At 40.4% G+C, this 17,752-nt stretch overlaps 2 protein-coding genes across 2 annotated transcripts in view; one reads left to right on the top strand and one right to left on the bottom strand.

Moving 5' to 3' along the window:
* The first annotated feature begins 195 nt into the window (after nucleotides 1-195).
* On the top strand, nucleotides 196-6,924 carry LOC102475211 (cancer/testis antigen 55-like). Its single transcript, XM_006165536.1, has 4 exons — nucleotides 196-231; nucleotides 2,406-2,565; nucleotides 5,032-5,159; nucleotides 6,124-6,924. Exons 1-4 carry the CDS (start codon nucleotides 196-198, stop codon nucleotides 6,310-6,312), a joined length of 513 nt encoding a protein of 170 aa, XP_006165598.1. The 3' UTR covers nucleotides 6,313-6,924.
* A 10,435-nt stretch (nucleotides 6,925-17,359) lies between these two features.
* LOC102474794 (cancer/testis antigen 55) overlaps nucleotides 17,360-17,752 on the bottom strand; it is a 23,406-nt gene continuing 23,013 nt past the window's right edge. The window contains exon 6 of the mRNA XM_006165535.1: nucleotides 17,360-17,452. Coding sequence (XP_006165597.1) covers nucleotides 17,360-17,452 — 93 coding nt within the window. The remainder of the gene's footprint in view (nucleotides 17,453-17,752) is intronic.

The following is a 17,752-nucleotide window of genomic DNA, read 5'->3' as shown; positions in this document are numbered from 1 at the left end:
CAGGTAAAAATAGGATGACAGAAGTTCAGATATGTGGCCAAGGTTCCCCAGGTAGTCAGGGTAGGACTTTTTGGAGTGGATGTTTGCATGTCAGGTTATTAATGTGACCTTTGTTTTATAATCTCATAGGTGATGCTAATCTGAAAACTATACAAGGAGTTGTGACCGACATCTGTAGTGATTATGGTGTGATCGATGAGTCAATCTACTTCAGTTGTGATGTTGTCACTGGTAATATCCTTCCAAAAGTTGGACAGAAAGTTACAGCAGTTCTGGAAGAAGGAGAAACATCTGAATGGAAAGCAATCAAAGTAAGATGTTCATGAATAGGGACATTGTCTCTTAATCCAGTGGACTTTACTCTTTCATTCCCTATGTTAATCCTGCCTTTTTATTTGATCTGTGAAATAGATGTTGAGTGGAATTGTAAGTTCCACTCCCCTGAATGTGAAGGTTCTTTTGTGCTAATATTTGTAATGATTACTCATTTTAAGAAAAAATTATATCTCTGTTCTCTTAGTATCTGAACAATAAGGCTAACAATGATATTTATTGGACTTTGCAGTCCCATGACTTCCTTTTATCTGGTAAGAAAACGTTTTCTGGATGATACACTCATAGTAGTGGAATTGACTTGTTGGTGTGTATTTCAAACATTTTCAAAATACTTTTATGGAGGTTTAAGTTAAATGGCACAGAATTCTCTCGAGCATACAGTTGAGTGACTTTTTGTAGATTTACAGAGGCCTCTAAATATCACCTCAGTCCAGATATTTGCCATTTCAGTGACTATTACAAGAATATACTTTAGCTTTAGTGTACTGAAGGATTGTCTCAGCAGCTGTTGGACTGCCAGTTTTCAAATGCTGGTGAGGATAGAAATCTGAAGCCTTTGGAAATATGGTAAGTGAAAGGCATCTTTGAATAATATTTGCATTTCCTTAGAAGTTAATGAGAATGCTGAAATTTTGTTAGAACTTATAAAAAGGGGGGACAAGTGCAAAGTAAAGGTTATAAAGAGAAAGGAACTTATTAGTCTAAAATAACTAGCACAACACGGGGGTCAGACCCTGGGGCATACACCCAGATCCCAGCAGCAGCAGGCACTGAGAGAAGTGTCAAACCAACCACTGCATCTGAGGAAGCAGATTTTTTAACAACAACAAATAGGACCAATAAGTAATTTGGGAAGAGTTCACATTGGTTAAAGGCCACAGAGGAAGGTCTAGGGGAAATGGAAGGTAGGACAGGACTGAATAAAAGTAGAAGATACCTAGGCAGTTTACTGGCAGGAAGGTGTGTGCCCAGCCTTTTAGGAAGCTACTGCAAGTGTTGATCATGAGAAAAGTGTGTCTGTGAAGGTCAGCCATGAGACAACAGGAAGTAATGGATATGCAGACTGCTAGCAGCCCCTTTTCTTCTTTCTGTAATGTATTGATCTGAATTTAATATAGTTATATCTTTTGTACATAAACCGTAAATTCACAGCTTTATTTTGACTTGGATTTTTAAAGCCCTCCTCATTTGAGGTTATTTTTGTAACTTTTCCCTTGTTTCTTCCCCTGGACTTTGATCTCGAATGTTATGGCTTTGCTCCCTATTCCCACAGCTTCTGGTTGATTTTACTCTCTGTCTCCCCCTGCTACCTTCACTCCATCTCCGTTTGCCAGGCAAAATCTTTCTATCCTTTCACAACCCAACTTGAACCTTAGTTCTTCCATGGGATGCCTCTGTTTTCTCTCAGTATGAAATTTTCTTATTCTTCAAATTCCCAGGAACTGTTTTTGAACTTGTTTGATACCATTGGTCACAAATTGTTCAGAACTAGATTATTTTTCAATCTTACAATCATAAAATTGTTAATTTCTAGAATGGAAGCATGACAAGATCTTTATCTTTGAGTGTCGCCCTGTGTGTGCGTTAAACAATGAGTCGGGTTTTCTGGAGCACTTCTTGTATTTTTCAGTTTTACTCTAAGTCCTATATACTTGCAGTAGAGGGACAGAAGGAGAGAGAGAGAGAGGAAAAGTTAGAAATAAGTCCTGGGGGGCTGTCCATGCCACAGTCCCATCTGTTTCACTCTCTTCACCCATTTTTGGGTACACACACATTCACAAACATACCTGGTGCATTTGTCAAGCCTTTGGATATGTGAGTGGAAGTGTGTAGTCAGCATGTGGTTCAAGCTGCTTTAACCACCACAACATCTGCTTAGTGCATTTTAAAAGGTACTGGGATTATTTTTACTATCATCTCATTTTTATAATCTATTTCACATTTGAAATACATTCACTGTAGTTCAGGATGACCACTTAAAATAATTCTCAAACACTAATGGTTTAAACATATAAAAAGTGTCTATTTTTACCTTTTTTCTTGGAAGTAACTGTGTCCTTATCTCACAGGTGGATGTTCTCTCTGAGGATGTTCTCCCTGAGGTTATTGATGACTCTGGACCATCCGATGTTGGAACCAGACTTACAACTGCTCGTGTTACCTCTGTGAGTGCAGATATTGTCTGCATTGATGAGGAGACCTATTTCTCCCTAGATGTTGTTTCTGAAGGTATGATTTACACTTTTCAGAAAACATAATGCATTTTTAGTTGTTTTTCATACTTCAGGTATTTTTGCATGTTTGTGGCTGTAGTTAACAGCTTCATTAAGGGAGGTGGGCCCTTGGAATTGAAAATAAGCTATAATATAGGGACAAACAGAAAAAGGTTACAAAACTTGCTGCCATCACAGTAATTGGGTTAATTTTTCATTCATACAAGTATTGAAGTTCTAATCATCATAAAATGCTAAAAGTGTTGTACAGGATGGTATTTTCAACAAACTTAAAATCTTTCCAAATAGGTTTTGATGATAGCTTGTAGCATTACATGTGTGTTTGTGTATATGTGTGTGAGTGTGTGCATCTATTTTATCCCTAATTATACTTTGTACATGCTACTTGAGCCTGATGCAGCTGTTGGAAGGTTTGATACAAAAGAGAAATTAGCTCAGCCTTTCCAGGCAGCTTGAGGTTTTTCTTTTCCTGAGTGTACAACCAGGACTTGACCTGGATTTGCTTTAAGATTCCACTCTGTCTGTCTGTCGAGAAGAGATTGTGCGAGGCAAGTGTGGAGTGAGAAAATCGGTTAGGAGAACGTTTTAATTCTCCTGATCAGAATGATAGAAATGTGCATGACATCACAGAAAATAAGACTCCAAGGATGGATTTAATTCTGGACATACTGTGAAGCTAGACATAGAAGCATTGTCTCAAGAGGAATAAAGAAAGAAGTAAAACATTTAAGAAACACAAAATGGAAAATTATCTGTTGAAGATAATAAGTATGGTAATATCTTTGATCGGGCCAATATTCAATGTGTTCTGCATATGAAAATTCATTTCGTATGCTGTAATGGTATACAGTGAATAAATATAAAATTTTTAAAAAGCATTGGCTGATAGCATGGACCACTGGCATGAAAGAAAAGGAGTCAAAGATAACTCCAGTGTTTTGATTTGAGCCATGGTAGAGGGAAGTTGCCAATTTGGACTGTGGCAGAATGAGATTATGGAAATGTAAAGAATGTTAAGTAGAGCAAAAATCCAGCTTTAGATATGATGCAACTCCATAGGCATAAGGACAATTGAAATCTGACGTCACTTACAGGTATATACCTTTTAGACTTATCACCCTAGAGATATTCTGTACATTCACAAAAGCAAATTGTAAAAGGGTTAAGAGAAAGAGGGAAGAAAAAAAAGAAAAACATTCAATGGACACAAAAATGGAAAATGATTGATGATAATGTATATGGTAATATCTTTGACTGGATTTATATTCAGTGTATCCATATTCATGCTGGGAAAATTCATTTTATATGCAGAAGAGATGTATAGCATTTAAATGTAAAAATAAAAAAATAAATAAGAAGAAAATGATATCGTGTTGGATACATGTGCACCCAAAATCCTAAGAGAAGAATGGAGGAGAAGGGATTGTGGCATGGCCATACCCATTGGGGGATGATTTCTCCGTTTCTATCTCTCTCTTTCTCTGGTGAACACACATGCTCTATAGCAAAAATCTCTCAAAAAGGGTGGGGGGGAGTAAAAAGGAAGAGATCCAACTCAGTTTCTTATAGCCATAAATGTAAGATACCTGTTTAAGACTTCATCACTTGACCAGACAGCCTGTTGAAACTGATTAATTCTTATAGTAATACTAGGAGTCCTCAAGATATTCATTAACAATAGAGCTCATAAAAAATTAAGTGAGGATTTCAATATTTTTCTCCAAATACATTCATATTTTAATTCCATTTCCCCCCACCCAAACTTTTAAAAGTCTCTTATTGTTTTCTAGTATCACTGCCACCACTATTAGTAATCAACATTTATTTCATGGTTGTGCCACTTGTTTTTGTTTTTTATTTTTGCTATCAAGTATATGTCCTCATCAGAGAGAGACAGAGATAGAAGAGAAAGTGAGAAATCAGTCCACGGAGGGGATGGCTACACTGCAGTCCCTTTGCCTCCATTCTACTCTTTGGATTTTGGGCACACACATGCACACGCCCTGCCTGATATTTAAGGTACTGGAGTCTAGACTCAAATCTTGAAAGAGGCAATATGGGATCTAGTGCTTTAACCACCACATTACCTGATGGCCTATTCCATGAGTTTTTAAATTTTTTTTTCAACACATTAACGATCACATCAACTCTATGTTAAGAGGGCTATTATGGTTCCTCTCATGTTATAGATGATGAAAATAGACACTGAGAGATTAAGGTGGCAGACTAAAAAAGTGGCAAATATAAGATTTGAACACAAGTAGCCAGAGTCAAACTCTTCATCTTACTATGGATTTGATTACCTGTCCAGAGGACCTGTGAACATGAGCAAGTGCTGAATACATCCTGTACTGCTCCCAAAAACATTGACGGTGATACAGCGTGATGCATCTTATTTGACACCTGACAAATGGTAGAGGAGAGTCAGTGCCTCAAAGATTATAAACTTCCCTTCTGACAGAAGGGACTGTTTCAGATTTTATGCCTTACAAGGGTGACTGGGTAGAAGTTGAGTATTCCTGCCTTCCTGGTCCATATAACATCAAGGTGCACTCAGCAAAGCCCTTATTCTGTAAGCATCTGGAGGAGGTAATTTGTTTCTACATTATACTTCCCATTTGTATCTCCCAGTCATTCCCTTAATGGTAATATTTGTTCTTAGGGCTCTATTGGATGTACTGTAAAATACAGAAAGTATATGTTTGCAAAGAGGAGCCTTTGCATTGAGAAAATTAGCTCTTCTTTGCAAATATATATTGTCTACATAAAGGCAGAATGAACAATGGTAATTAAGGCAGCTGGATCTCACATGGCCGAGTACACAGTTCAAGTACCAGACCAGCTGTTTCAAGAGATACATCAGGCATAAGTATATGCATGTCCAAAATCCCGAAACAAAGGGAATGTAATAGAGGAGGGATTGTGGTGTGACCGTTACCCATTGGGGGTACTTTCTCCCTTTCCCTCTCTTCTCCATCTCTTTGAGGTGAGTGCATACACCCTCTGACAAAATAAATGACAACAACCAGAAAAGAACAGTCAGTTCCTCCAAAGTAAAACAGAAAATAATATAGACAATCCATATCATGAAGTTTTATGTTATGCAGATCATTGGGTAGAACAATGATATTAGGATTTTCTGAGAACAACAGAAAGAAAAACAATTAGTGTGCAATAGGTGCTTGGGGGAAAAATTAATGAAGTCTAATGTGGAATTTGAACTTGCCAATGAAACTAGGTCTGCTTTGTGTAGCGCAGCCTGAAAATGGATAGGAAAGTAAGTGAAATAGAGGTCATTGTGGGTAATATTCAGAGCAGACTTTCTGATTAGAGATATGGGCCCCATCCCCAGAGGTTCTGATTTACTTGGTTTGAGGCAGATTACTTTCACAGCCACATTTACTAAGCATCCCTGGTGTTGACATTGTACAAGCCAGGCTGGTAAACAGATGGGGATTAAGTGACCTGTAGGTTAGAGTCTGAGACATGAGGTGCTGAGTCTGTCCCAGGGCAGTATGCTTGCAGTAATCATGTCTATAATTTGTCATTGCAGGTCTGCATCACCAGCCTACAGGGAAGAAATGGAGTGGTTGACAATACTGTCTTCTTCACTTTGGATTCTCTGAAGCTTCCTGATGGATACAGTCCCCAAAAATATGATATTGTTGATGTTGTCATAGTGGGAAGTATTCAGTCATGCTATGTTTGGAGAGCAATTTCTATGACTCCAGTGCCAAATTAGTTATAGAAATATATTGTTTCCTGTTTATGAGTTTTCTATGAACTATAAATAGCCTAGTTGAACTGAAAACTTAGTAAGCATAAGCAATATTTAGGCACAACTCCATAGTAAACTCAGTTAAGATAACATATAGTCCCTAGATATGAAGAACCCACTTTAGAAATTACCTTAAACATTTAGAAGCATACTAACGCTGCCTCATTACTGCAAGAAAGGATTCTTAGAAATTATTCTGCAATTAAATTTAAACTGTTTTTCATGGCAAGGACTAGATTTTGTGGCCCTAAACTAACCATCAAAGGTATAATGTTTACCTCAAGAGCCAGCATAGAGAGCATGTTGATGCCATGATTTAAAGTTGCATTTTGCCTTCACTTTTGTTATAGGTTTGTTTTCTTCATAACATTTTCCATTTATTGTCCCATAGAAAATTGGGTATATTTCTTGTTTACTTATGTTTCTTCTTGTCCATGATAATATGTAAACTCCACAAGGCAAGTTTATATTTTTAGTATGCTTTTTCATTAACACATCACCACACACTTAAAATAGTATCTGGCACGACTATGGTCAGGGAAAATGCTATGAAATTCAATAAATAAATGATGTCACCAGCAGATGTTTGCATGTGGTTAATTCATCACTCTTTCTCTATGGACAAAATGCTTGAACAATCCATTAAAACCTCAGTTGGGGGACCAGCAGGTGGTGTAGTGGTTAAGGTGCTGGACTTGCACATGGCCAGCAGTGGTTCAAGCCCCAGACCCAGTGGCTTGAAACATGCTGCCCACATGTGTATGCGTTCCCAAAATCCTGAGAGGAGAAGAACGGAAAAGAAAGGAATGCAGAATGCTCGTCCTCTGCTCCCCAGGAGGAGGGGTTATTTCCCACTTTCTCTATTTCCCTCTGTCTCTCCAGCAATCACATGCACCCTATAGCAAAAACCTATCTCTAAAAAAAGAAGAAACCTCAGTTGAGTTTGTAAACGTAAATATTTCCAGATGTGCTGCACCTGAGCTCCTTGAGCCACTTTGTTGGGGAGGGGTAGCCCATGTGCAGACCTGACTCGGGGGGCAAACTAGGAGCCTCTTGAAGGGAGAAGAAGCTGTGGTGCTAGAATCCCACAGGTACACCCCATGAAACCCCTTGCCTTCTCCTAATAGCATTTAATCATGTACCTATCACCTAGAGGAAGGGCTTGAGACCTTTAGATATCAGTGGAATATGGCTATGGTCTCACCTCCTTCCCCCGACCTGGCATTTATAGGCCAACCCAATCCCCATGCCCCTTAACTTAGACTTAGTTTCTAAGTGTGCTTGTAGCTCAAATGGAAACTGTCAACCATTTGGTGGTCAATTTCCCACTTTACGGGAATGAAGAGTGAATATATTAAAGAATTTACATCATTTCTCATGGATTCACCCTCTTCAAATGACAATTTTTTTTGTGCAAAGCCCTTATCAAAGTACAGATTTTATAGCTTTAAACCAAAACTACAACTCTCAGATCTTATTGGAACCTATTTTCAGTTAGTGCTCCCTGGAACAGAAGCTGCTATGATAGTAACAGGCAAGATGGAGTGATTTACGGTAACTTCTGATCCCTGTGAAAGTTGTCATTCAAATGCAGCTTCCCACTTTCTGGGAATTCTAAAGATGTCTACTATTGGACTTAACAGGTGCATGAGCAAAAGATTCTCCCGCCTCTTCACTTCACTCTCCAGTTTGACTGACGTGGGAAAGCCCTGCAGAGGACCTCAGGGTTATGGTAGGCCTAATCAGGTGGCAATTCATTCATAGCCATTATTTCACGAACATCCTGAAGTGAATGAATCACTTAGTCACCTTGGATTCTGCAGTTGTGATGATTAATGGGATTCTGTAAGTTTATTTATTTATTTATTTATTTATTTTTGAGAGGTTTTTGCTATAGGGCGCGTGTGCTTGCCAGACAGAGAAATAGAAAGTGAGAAATCATCCCCCAGGGGGGATGGCCATGCTGCAACCCCTTCTCCTCCATTCTCCTCCCGAGATCTTGGGCATGCACGCACACGCGCCTGACGTGAGTTTAAGCCACCGGGTCCAGGACGCGAACTGCGGTCGACTACATGGGAGTCTAGCGACATAGCCATTACGCTAACTGCTGGTCTCAGATTCTGTAAGTTTTAAAAGAATGTCAAGGGCCAGCCATTGGAGAGGTGGTTAAAGTGGCTGGATCTACATCACTGCATGGTTTAAGTCCAAAACTTGGAGGCTTGAAAGCACACTGGATACAGGTGCATGAGTGTGTGTGTTTGTGTATGCATGTGTGTCTATACTCAAAATCTTGAAAGAAGTAATTGAGGAGACCAGCAGGTCTGGTAGTGAAGATGCTAAACTCCCACATGGCCAACCACAGTTGGTGTCCCAGACCTGGCAGCTTGCTTTCTCTTTCTCATTGTCTCCCTCTGGTCAAATTAAATAGATAAGTAAATAATAACAAATAAAATGAATATAAGTTGTAATTGAGAAGGTTTTGTGTATGACCATCCCTCATAGGGGAATCTTTCTCACTTTCTCTCTCATGAAGCATCTCATAGCACAAACAATATCTAATAAATTTTTAAAAAATAACAAACACCACAATTCATTTGCTTCTGGGCATCCCCAGAAGCAGTATATTTCAAATATTTTTATTCAAGAATACACTATCTCTGAGGTTGAATATAATAATTTATAGGACAAGATGTGTGATCACCTCATCAAGACACCTCCCTAAATTAATGACATGGTGCTGGAACCTGGGAGCAAAGGATATTGACTCTAGTTAGAAATCCATTTTGGGCCAATGGAAAAGATAAATAAAAGTACAGGAACTTGCTACGATGAGCTTCTAGTTCTCCAATTATATCCAAAAGACTTTCCAAGAGGCATATTTTTGGTGGGTTTCAGAAGTTCTGATACATAAATAAATGGCCTTTCACTGATTTAGGGATAAATTCACTAAAGAAAAGGAAATAAATGTGTTTTTTTAAAGAGAGAGATTTTTGCTATAGGGTGTGTGTACTCACCTGAGAAACAGAGACAAAGTGCCAAATCCCTCCCCCAGGGGGATTGCCATGCCACAGTCCTTTCTCCTCCATTCTCCTGTCAGGATTTTGGGCATGCACACACATGTACCTGGCATGAGTTTTAAGCCACTGGGTCCAGGACTTAAACTGCGGTCAACTATGTAGAGTCCAGTGACGTAACCATTATACCATCTGCTGGTCCCATAAATGTTCTTGAACAAAATAGGATACAGTCATTTATTTTTTAAGTTTGATTGAAGTGGTAGGTAGTGGTGAGTGTACAATTACATTTTGAAATAATTGACAGGGTATGTGGATAGATGGATGGAATGTGTGAAAAACATCAAAAGAGAGCTAAGGGTTATGGTATGCACATTATGTTAACCCACTTTGTGAATTGAAATGATGTTTCTCAGATGAAGAATATTGGGGGCAAAGCAAATATTAGGTGCAGATCAGAATATGCAATTTTTGATGTAACTTTGAGATGCCTATGGGACATCCATCTCTGTAACACAGCATTTATGGGAAATTGGGAGTCACGAGCATTTAGATGACATGGGGTTATTTGTAGATAAAGAAGTTCTTTAGAGCCCAAACCATGGAGCAGCTAATATGAACCTGAGAGGAAATGGATCTAGCAAATGAGGTTACAGAACAGCATCTTAAGGAGAAGGTGGTCATACAAAAAAAGACAAAGGTCTTATTTCAGGAACTAGGCCTTCTTGGCCTGGGTCAAGTGCTAAGAGGTTGACTGATATAAGCATACAATATTAACCATTGTATTTAGTGGCCTGGACGTTTTTGGTGATTTCTAAAACACTTTAAGGAGCAGGATGGGAATAAAAGCCTGGTCACAGAGGGATGAGGAGGCAATGAGAGGCCAGGAAATGTGCATAGATAATTCTTTAAACATGATTTTCTATGAGTGGACAAGGGGGCAAGGCAGTGTGACTGTTGTGAGATAATGTCAAGATTTACTTTTATTTGCAACACTAGGGGTGATTAATGTATTTTTTCAGAGGGTTTTGCCATAGGGCTTGTGCACTCACCAGAGAGAAAGAAACAGTAAGAAGGAAAGTGAGAAATCACCTCCCATGGGGGATGGCCACACTTCAATCTCTTCTTTATTCTCTTCCTGGGATCTTGGGCACGTACACACATGTGTGTGGCATGATTTTCAAGCCACCTGGTTTAGGACTTGAAATGCAGTTGGCCATGTGGGAGTTCAATGATGTAACTACTACACCATCTGTGGCCCCTGTATTTCTTTTAAGATGTGCAATTCCAGAGTATTTTCCTACATTGATTCATTAGAGAGAAAAAGATTGCTGATGTAGGAGAAAGAGAAGCAATAATTGTAGAAGTGAAGTCTTCATGGATACAAGAGAGAATAGTGCTGTGGGCTCAATGGAAAGGTTGGTCCCAAGGAAGGTCTTGGGCATCCCTCCAGTGTTACAAGAGGGAAGGAAGAACGAATTAACACAGGTGCCAGGAGGATGATGCTGGAGCTCTTCTAGATGGCAGCTAGTGTACTCTGGCTCCCAGGGTGCAGCTCTACACATCCTTGCCTCAGTGCACTTTTCCCCTTTTTCTTTGTCTTGGGATGCCCTCACAGTAGCTGAGGAAGTACACAATCATGCAACAAGCAATGGCTTTCTGCCCAGCATCAAGTGTTACCATAACATCGCATTACATACTGTTCAGCCAGAAAGAACAACTGCAAAATAGAAGTGATAAAGAGAAATTAATGTATTGATCTTTCAAAAGGAGCACACAATCAGAGTCAGACCCTGGGCCATATAGTCAGATCCCACCAGCAGAAGGGTCAGAGAGAAGTGTCAGACATATTGGTCAGCTCTGATGGAAGGAGCTTCTTTTAAACTAGAAAAAGAGGTATGCATGTAAGGTGTTTGGAGAGAGTTCACATTGGTCCAAAGTAACATAGGAGGAAATGTGGGAAGGGACAAGATGGTGAAAAAGCCAATCAGCAGAAGTTGCCTGAGGAAGTTTACTGGCAAAAGGATAATGGGCTCCTTCTTGTTAGTGTCAGCAAGGTGCATGCTCACCCTCAAAGGAGGCTGGTGCCAGGGTTTCTCATAGGAAAAGAAAAAAGTCTTTGTGGAAGACAATCATGCAGAAAATAGGAAGTAAGCAGGCTGTCAGCACCCCTTCTTCCTCCTCCTGTTCTCTTGCCTCATTTAGCAAAGCAATGATTTCTCTGGATAAACTTTTTCTTCCCAATATTTGATACCATAGATATAAGGCAAAGGTAAGCTTCCGCATACACTGTGGCCTCTACACAGAGCCTAGGCCCAGATCTGCTTGAATGCCCTGACATTGAGACCTTACAGTAAACCTGTCTGTGGTAACTATGTAAGGTGATCTAGGTTTTAATTAATTTGATTGGGGTAACATTTAATAATGTAGATGTATATCAAGTTATGACATTGTACCCTTAAATATGTACAGTTTTACTCGTTAATTATAGCCCAACAGAACTGAAAAATATAGAATAAAAATAAATAAATAAATAAATAAAAAGTATATGGTAATGTACAGAGTGTTCCATTCCTCCTTTGATGCTCTCTACATGGGGACAAAAGAAGGAAAGAAGAAAGAAACCAAGTCAGCTAAAAGGCATTCACTTTCAGCAAGTCCAAACAATAAAAAGTATCTGTTGTGGGCCGGTAGGTGGCGTGATGGGCACTGGGCTTCCACATGACTGACTGCGGTTTGAGTCCCAGACCTGGCAGCTTGCCTTCTTACTTTCTCTCTCTCATTCTGTCTCTCTCTGGTCAAGTTAAAATAAATGAATGAATGAATAAATAAAGTTCAACAAAATAATTCTTTTTAAAAAAGTATCTGTTGATAATAATGTGTTTAGTAATATCTTTGACTGGACTAATATATAGTATTCATGCTGGGAAAATTATTTCTGTATGTTGTTAAAATGTACAGTGACTAAATGTAGATATATGTTCCATGGGTTAATTTTCATGTTTCCTTTTTTACTTATATGACAGAGAACTGAGATTTTAAGAATTTTAATGCACTTTTTATACATTCTTGAAAAGGCTATACAAGTTTAGATTTTTACTGTCAACCCTTTTATCTAACACAGCCACTGACTCTGCTTATTCAGAGGCTCACACTCTTTTTTTTTTCTTTTGGAGAGGTTTTCGCTATAGGGCGCGTGCGCTCGCCAGACAGACAGAGAGAGACATAGAGACAGAAAGAGAGAAATCACCCCCTGGGGGGATGGTCACGCCACAATCCCTTCTCCTCCATTCTCCTCTCGGGATCTTGGGCATGCACGCACACGCGCCCAGCGTGAGTTTTAAGCCACCGGGTCCGGGACACGAACAGCAGTCGACTACGTGGGAGTCCAGGGACATAGCCATTACGCTAACTGCTGGTTCCCAGAGGCTCACACTCTTGATCATGAAATGATGTGTCCACTTTCCTGCATCACAACCCCTCCAACAAACAAGATGCATGGACAGTGTGCTCTTACCACTCTCTTCAGGGAGGGAAAATATGACTGTAAGAGGAGGACATGCTTTGGGGGAGTTCAACCAATAACCTTCGATAATCATTGGACAATACTCTGATTTGATCCTTCATTGTCTCACTCTGTGTCCACATGGGCCCAGGGACTCAAGCTGGAATACCGAATGTGAAATAAGAATAGTGAAGACATGGACTGCACATCTCACACCCAGTTCCCTGGTCATACTATGCTTTGTGGGCTTACACTAGGGGCACATGCACAGAGGTACTCAATGTGCCTGTTTGGACATTTCAGAGATAGTGATCTTTATTGGAGTAGGTAATGGAGCATGAGAAAGTGAATTCTAGATTTAACCACTAAATGGCTTGAACAGCCCCAGGGTTTGAAAAGCAGAAAGTAAACTACATTATCTACTTGAGACATTTCTTGGCACTACTACCGTGTTACAAAATTTGTATGAAGTGGAAAAAGTGTAATATATTACAGCTTCCAGTCTCTCTGGATAACTTGTCCACATGAAAAATATGAAAAAACAATAAATGGGGACCAGCAGTTAGCGTAATGTCTATGTTGCTGGACTCTCATGTAGTCGACCACAGTTCGAGTCCCAGACCTGGTGGCTTCAACTCACATGGGGCACGTGTGCTTGTGTACCCAAGATCCCGAGAGGAGAATGGAGGAGAAGGGATTGCAGTGTTGCCATCCCCCCTGGGGGGTGATTTCTCACTTTCTCTCTCTGTCTTTCTGGCGAGCCCACGCACCCTATAGCAAAAACTGCTCAAAAAAAAAATAAATAAATAAAAAGGAAAGAAGAAAAGAAAAGAAAAGAAAAGAAAAGAAAAGAAAAGAAAAGAAAAATAAATAAATTAAAGATTCTGATGACCCAGTTATGTGGAATTCTTTATGCTAGGATCCTAGCGTGTGACAGGTGCTTGCTCAGGAGTCATGTTCTCCTCTGTTATAGAAGCAAGCACTTCCATAAGTGTGGGCCAAGTTGTGCTCTCAAAGATTGTAGTGATCTGAGGCCAGCAGATGACATGTTGGTTAAGGCAGCTGGATCCCACATGGCTGACTATGTCATTCAAATCCCAAGTCCAGAGGCTTGAAAACACTTCTGGTGCATGTGTGTGCATGCCCAAAATCCTGAATGGAGAATAGAGAAGAAGAGATAGGAGTGTGCCCATCTCTCCTGGTGGGATGCACTCTCAATTTTCCTGTTTTTGCCGGTCTGTCTCTCCAGTGAACACATGCACCCTGAAGCAAAATAAAAATTAAAGGAAAATTTTTCAGTGATCCAAAGCAAGGTTTATTAGGGGTGTACAAAGAAACAGAGGAAAAACTCATCTTTGTCTTTGTTTTTGAGATCCCATTACCCCTGAGGTAACAAATGGTGAATTACTCTGAAAACAGAAGAAAGTAAGAGGGGCAGGTATAGTGAATGAGTAAACAGCCTGGCTGAGGTTTCCTCTGGGTTAGTAAGTTTTGCACTTCATTTCTCACGTGGAGAGAGAATCAATGGTATTTAGGGAACAAGTGATGCCAGGAGAATCAAGTCAACCTGGGAAGAGGACCAGGTCCAGGACTAGGAGATGAATAGAATACGCTGCCTGAAGAATGCAGGATGATGAAGGCTGAAGAACGCCTCCAAATCTGGAACAAACAATCTTCAAGGAAGGAGAGCTGTCCTTGTTAACTTGGTCAGTTTCCTCCCAGTCACAGCCCACCAGCAACTCGCATGTTCTTGAGAAAGGCGAATTTCTTAATTGATGCATTAGAGAATCATATGGCCTGTCAGAAGAAGAAGTTGGAAGAGACATAACAGGGCCAGAGGGTGGTGCAACATAACAAATGATAGTCCTTGAGTCAATCCCACATGTGAAAGTTCCAAGTTGAAGTCTGGAGACCTCCCTGAGTATTCCAGGCACATGCTTATCCATGATAAGGGCTGACAGAAGACTGAGGGTGTATTTCAGTCTCAGGACCTTGTTACGGTGCTACTTCCATCTCTTTCTTTTTAAGGTTTTTGCTATAGAGCATGTGTGCTCAGCAGAGAAAAAACGGTGAGAGGAAAAGTGAGAAATCACCCCCTGGGAGGATGGCCCTGTCTCACTCCCTTCTCCTCTATTGTCCTCTCAGGATTTGGGGCACACATACACACACATGACTGGCGTGATTCTCAAGCCACTGGATCCAGGACTCTAAGTGTGGCCAGCCATGTTGGAGTCCAACGTCTACCTGCTGGACCCATCACTGGCTCTTTCAATCTCTCTCATTCATGGAAGTAAATAGGCATTAAAGAAAAAAGAATAGACTTAAATAATTTGGACTTCAGTGAGATTGATTTGGGGAGGGTCGAAGAAAATGGGGCTTTACTGTGGATTGAATCCTCTCAAGAAGCAGATTAAATTGGACTGGCCCTGTATCCTAGTGTTTCAGGGTGTAGAATTAATTCCACATGGCTAACCATGTGGTTTGAATCCTGGCCTCGGTGGCTTGAAAAACATCATGTGTGGGTATATGTTCCAAATCTTGACAGGATAAAGAAATTGATAAAAAAAAAAAAAAAGGAATTGTAGTGTGACCTTCTTTGTCTCCTTTCGTCCTGTCCTGTATCATATTTTATACCACAGATTTCTTTTTGATTCTGTTCTAAGATGCATTATCTCTGTACTGAATCTCTCTTCCATGTCGTGCATTTTCTCATCTCCTGAAATTGTTTGTCTATGTTCTCTTCTATCTCGCTGAGTTAGTTATCAATATTCTAAAATCAGTTTCTGGCATTCCTATGATTCCCTATATATTGTCTATTAGAGGAAGTCCATGACCTGTTTCAGAATCATGAGCATGGTGCCTTCATTACCACAGACCTGGATACCACAAGAGAAAGATGAACTGGCTCTTCATGGAGCAGCCTGCTTCTCTTCATCAGTGTCTGTATGATGGAGCACAAGTGCTAGTGAGCCACCCTGAGGAAAGCCAGGAAGCCACCACCACCCTAGGAGCAAAAATGTTTCTCTCATACTTGTGCTCCTTACAATCTGGCCATCAAATGAGGGCTTCTGTACTGACCTTTTGTTATTCAGACAATAGGGTGCATTTAGTGAACATGCAGGTTCCTACACCCACTAAGCAGAGGTGGGCTGAGACATCATGGTTTATCCTGTCAATGCTGAGGGCACCATTAGAACGGCCTGAAGAATGTGTCTTGGGGAGTTGGGCCCTGTGTATTCAGGAGCATGGGAACTATCCAGTGGGATTCTCTGGAGACCAGAGGTCTGGCTTGAAAAGTGTGATTAAAAAACCTTACCCAGGTTGTGTGAATAAAACATAAAATAAGATAAATATCTGGTATTCTCTATTGTGTTCATGCTGCTTAGCATGATAGTTAGTCAGTAGTTATTCCTTCCCAGGGATTATGTGTGTGTGTGTGTGTGTGTGTGTGTGTGTGAGAGAGAGAGAGAGAGAGAGAGAGAGAGAGATCTTTTAGTGATAGAACTATATGTCTTTGTACTAGTACTTTTTTGGAACCCAAAGGTAATTTATCATAAAATTATTTGATACCCATTCCTGTCACTCGTTCACTGCTTACTTGGGTATGTCACTTACTCTGCTATACGTGTTACATTTGTTTATTCACTTAGTAAATATTTATTGAGTAGTGACTATGAGCCAGAGAGTGTCAGAAAACTTGGAATTAGTCAGTAAATAAAAGAGTCAAGGATTGAACCTGTGGAGTAATTTTCTCACAGAAACAGGATAAGGGTGACAGTAAACACGAAAAGTAAAACACATACTGTGTTGGAAAATAATAAATGTTGTGTAATGAAACAGCAGGGCAAGTATTTCCACAGTGCTAGAGAGGAGAGTTTCATTGCATCTTAGGATAGGATGGTCAGAGTAGGTCTCGCTGGAAAATAATAGTTGGTAAAAGTTTTAGAGGATGGGAACCAGCAGTTAGCGTAATGGCTATGTCGCTGGACTCCCACATAGTCGACCGTGGTTCGCGTCCCGGACCCGGTGACTTAAAACTCACGCTGGGCACATGTGCGTGCGTGCCCAAGATCCCAAGAGGAGAATGGAGGAGAAGGGATTGCGGCGTGACCATCCCCCCTGGGGGGGTGATTTCTCGCTTTCTGTCTCTATGTCTCTCTCTGTCTGTCTGGCGAGCACACGCGCCCTATAGTGAAAACCTCTCAAAAAAAAAAAAGTTTTAGAGGAAATCTTGGGGTTAGCCAGGCACCTGTCTCAGGGAGGAACTATTCAAAGAGAGGGAGTAACTTGAATAAACATGCCTGGGGTGTTCAAAGAAAAGCAAAATTGTTGAAACATAAGAAGTGAGAACCAGAATAGTAGGAACAGTAGTCACAATGGAAATAGGGATTCAGGCTGTGAGAGGCTTTATAGGTCAGTATAAGTAAGTACTTTGACTTTTACTGTACATAAGATACAAGTCTCTGAGGGGTTTGGAACCTTCAAGGGATCTCTAATAGGAGAGCACAGCCTGAAGCAGGGACCTGTTGGGAGGATACTGCTTTAGTCCATGACCACTAGGTGGAATCTGTGGGCCCTTCTTGTCCTGTAGAGAAAACAGGCAAGAAAATTGAGAAAGAATCATCTGGTAAAGGAGAAGAGAGCTTTAAAAGGTGATTCTCTGGTTGAAGATTTGGACAGAGAGGAGCTCAAAATAGATGAGAGCAGTGCTGGACCTCAAAGAGAGATCTACAGAGAGGGGACAGGCATGCCCATTGCAGTGGGCTGGAAGAGTTCACAAGGTTTTGGGGATTACTAGGGGTTGTGGGAATGAATTTTGGAAGCAATAGGCATGAAGAGAGTTTAGGGAACATGGCTGATCCTTCAGCACATATTAGCATGAAAA

The sequence above is a fragment of the Tupaia chinensis genome, unplaced genomic scaffold (genome assembly GCF_000334495.1).
Source record: "Tupaia chinensis unplaced genomic scaffold, TupChi_1.0 Scaffold143946_1, whole genome shotgun sequence".
Lineage (NCBI taxonomy): Eukaryota > Metazoa > Chordata > Mammalia > Scandentia > Tupaiidae > Tupaia > Tupaia belangeri.
This window is presented reverse-complemented; position numbering and strand designations above follow the sequence as displayed.

What these genes read in the sequence shown, in the direction of transcription:
- LOC102475211 (XM_006165536.1), top strand. Translation starts at nt 196, where the DNA reads ATGAGTCAATCTACTTCAGTTGTGATGTTGTCACTG. An exon ending in CAGTTGTGATGTTGTCACTG is followed by an intron (nt 232 to 2,405) that starts GTAATATCCTTC and finishes CTTATCTCACAG; the next exon opens with GTGGATGTTCTCTCTGAGGA. An exon ending in CCTAGATGTTGTTTCTGAAG is followed by an intron (nt 2,566 to 5,031) that starts GTATGATTTACA and finishes CCCTTCTGACAG; the next exon opens with AAGGGACTGTTTCAGATTTT.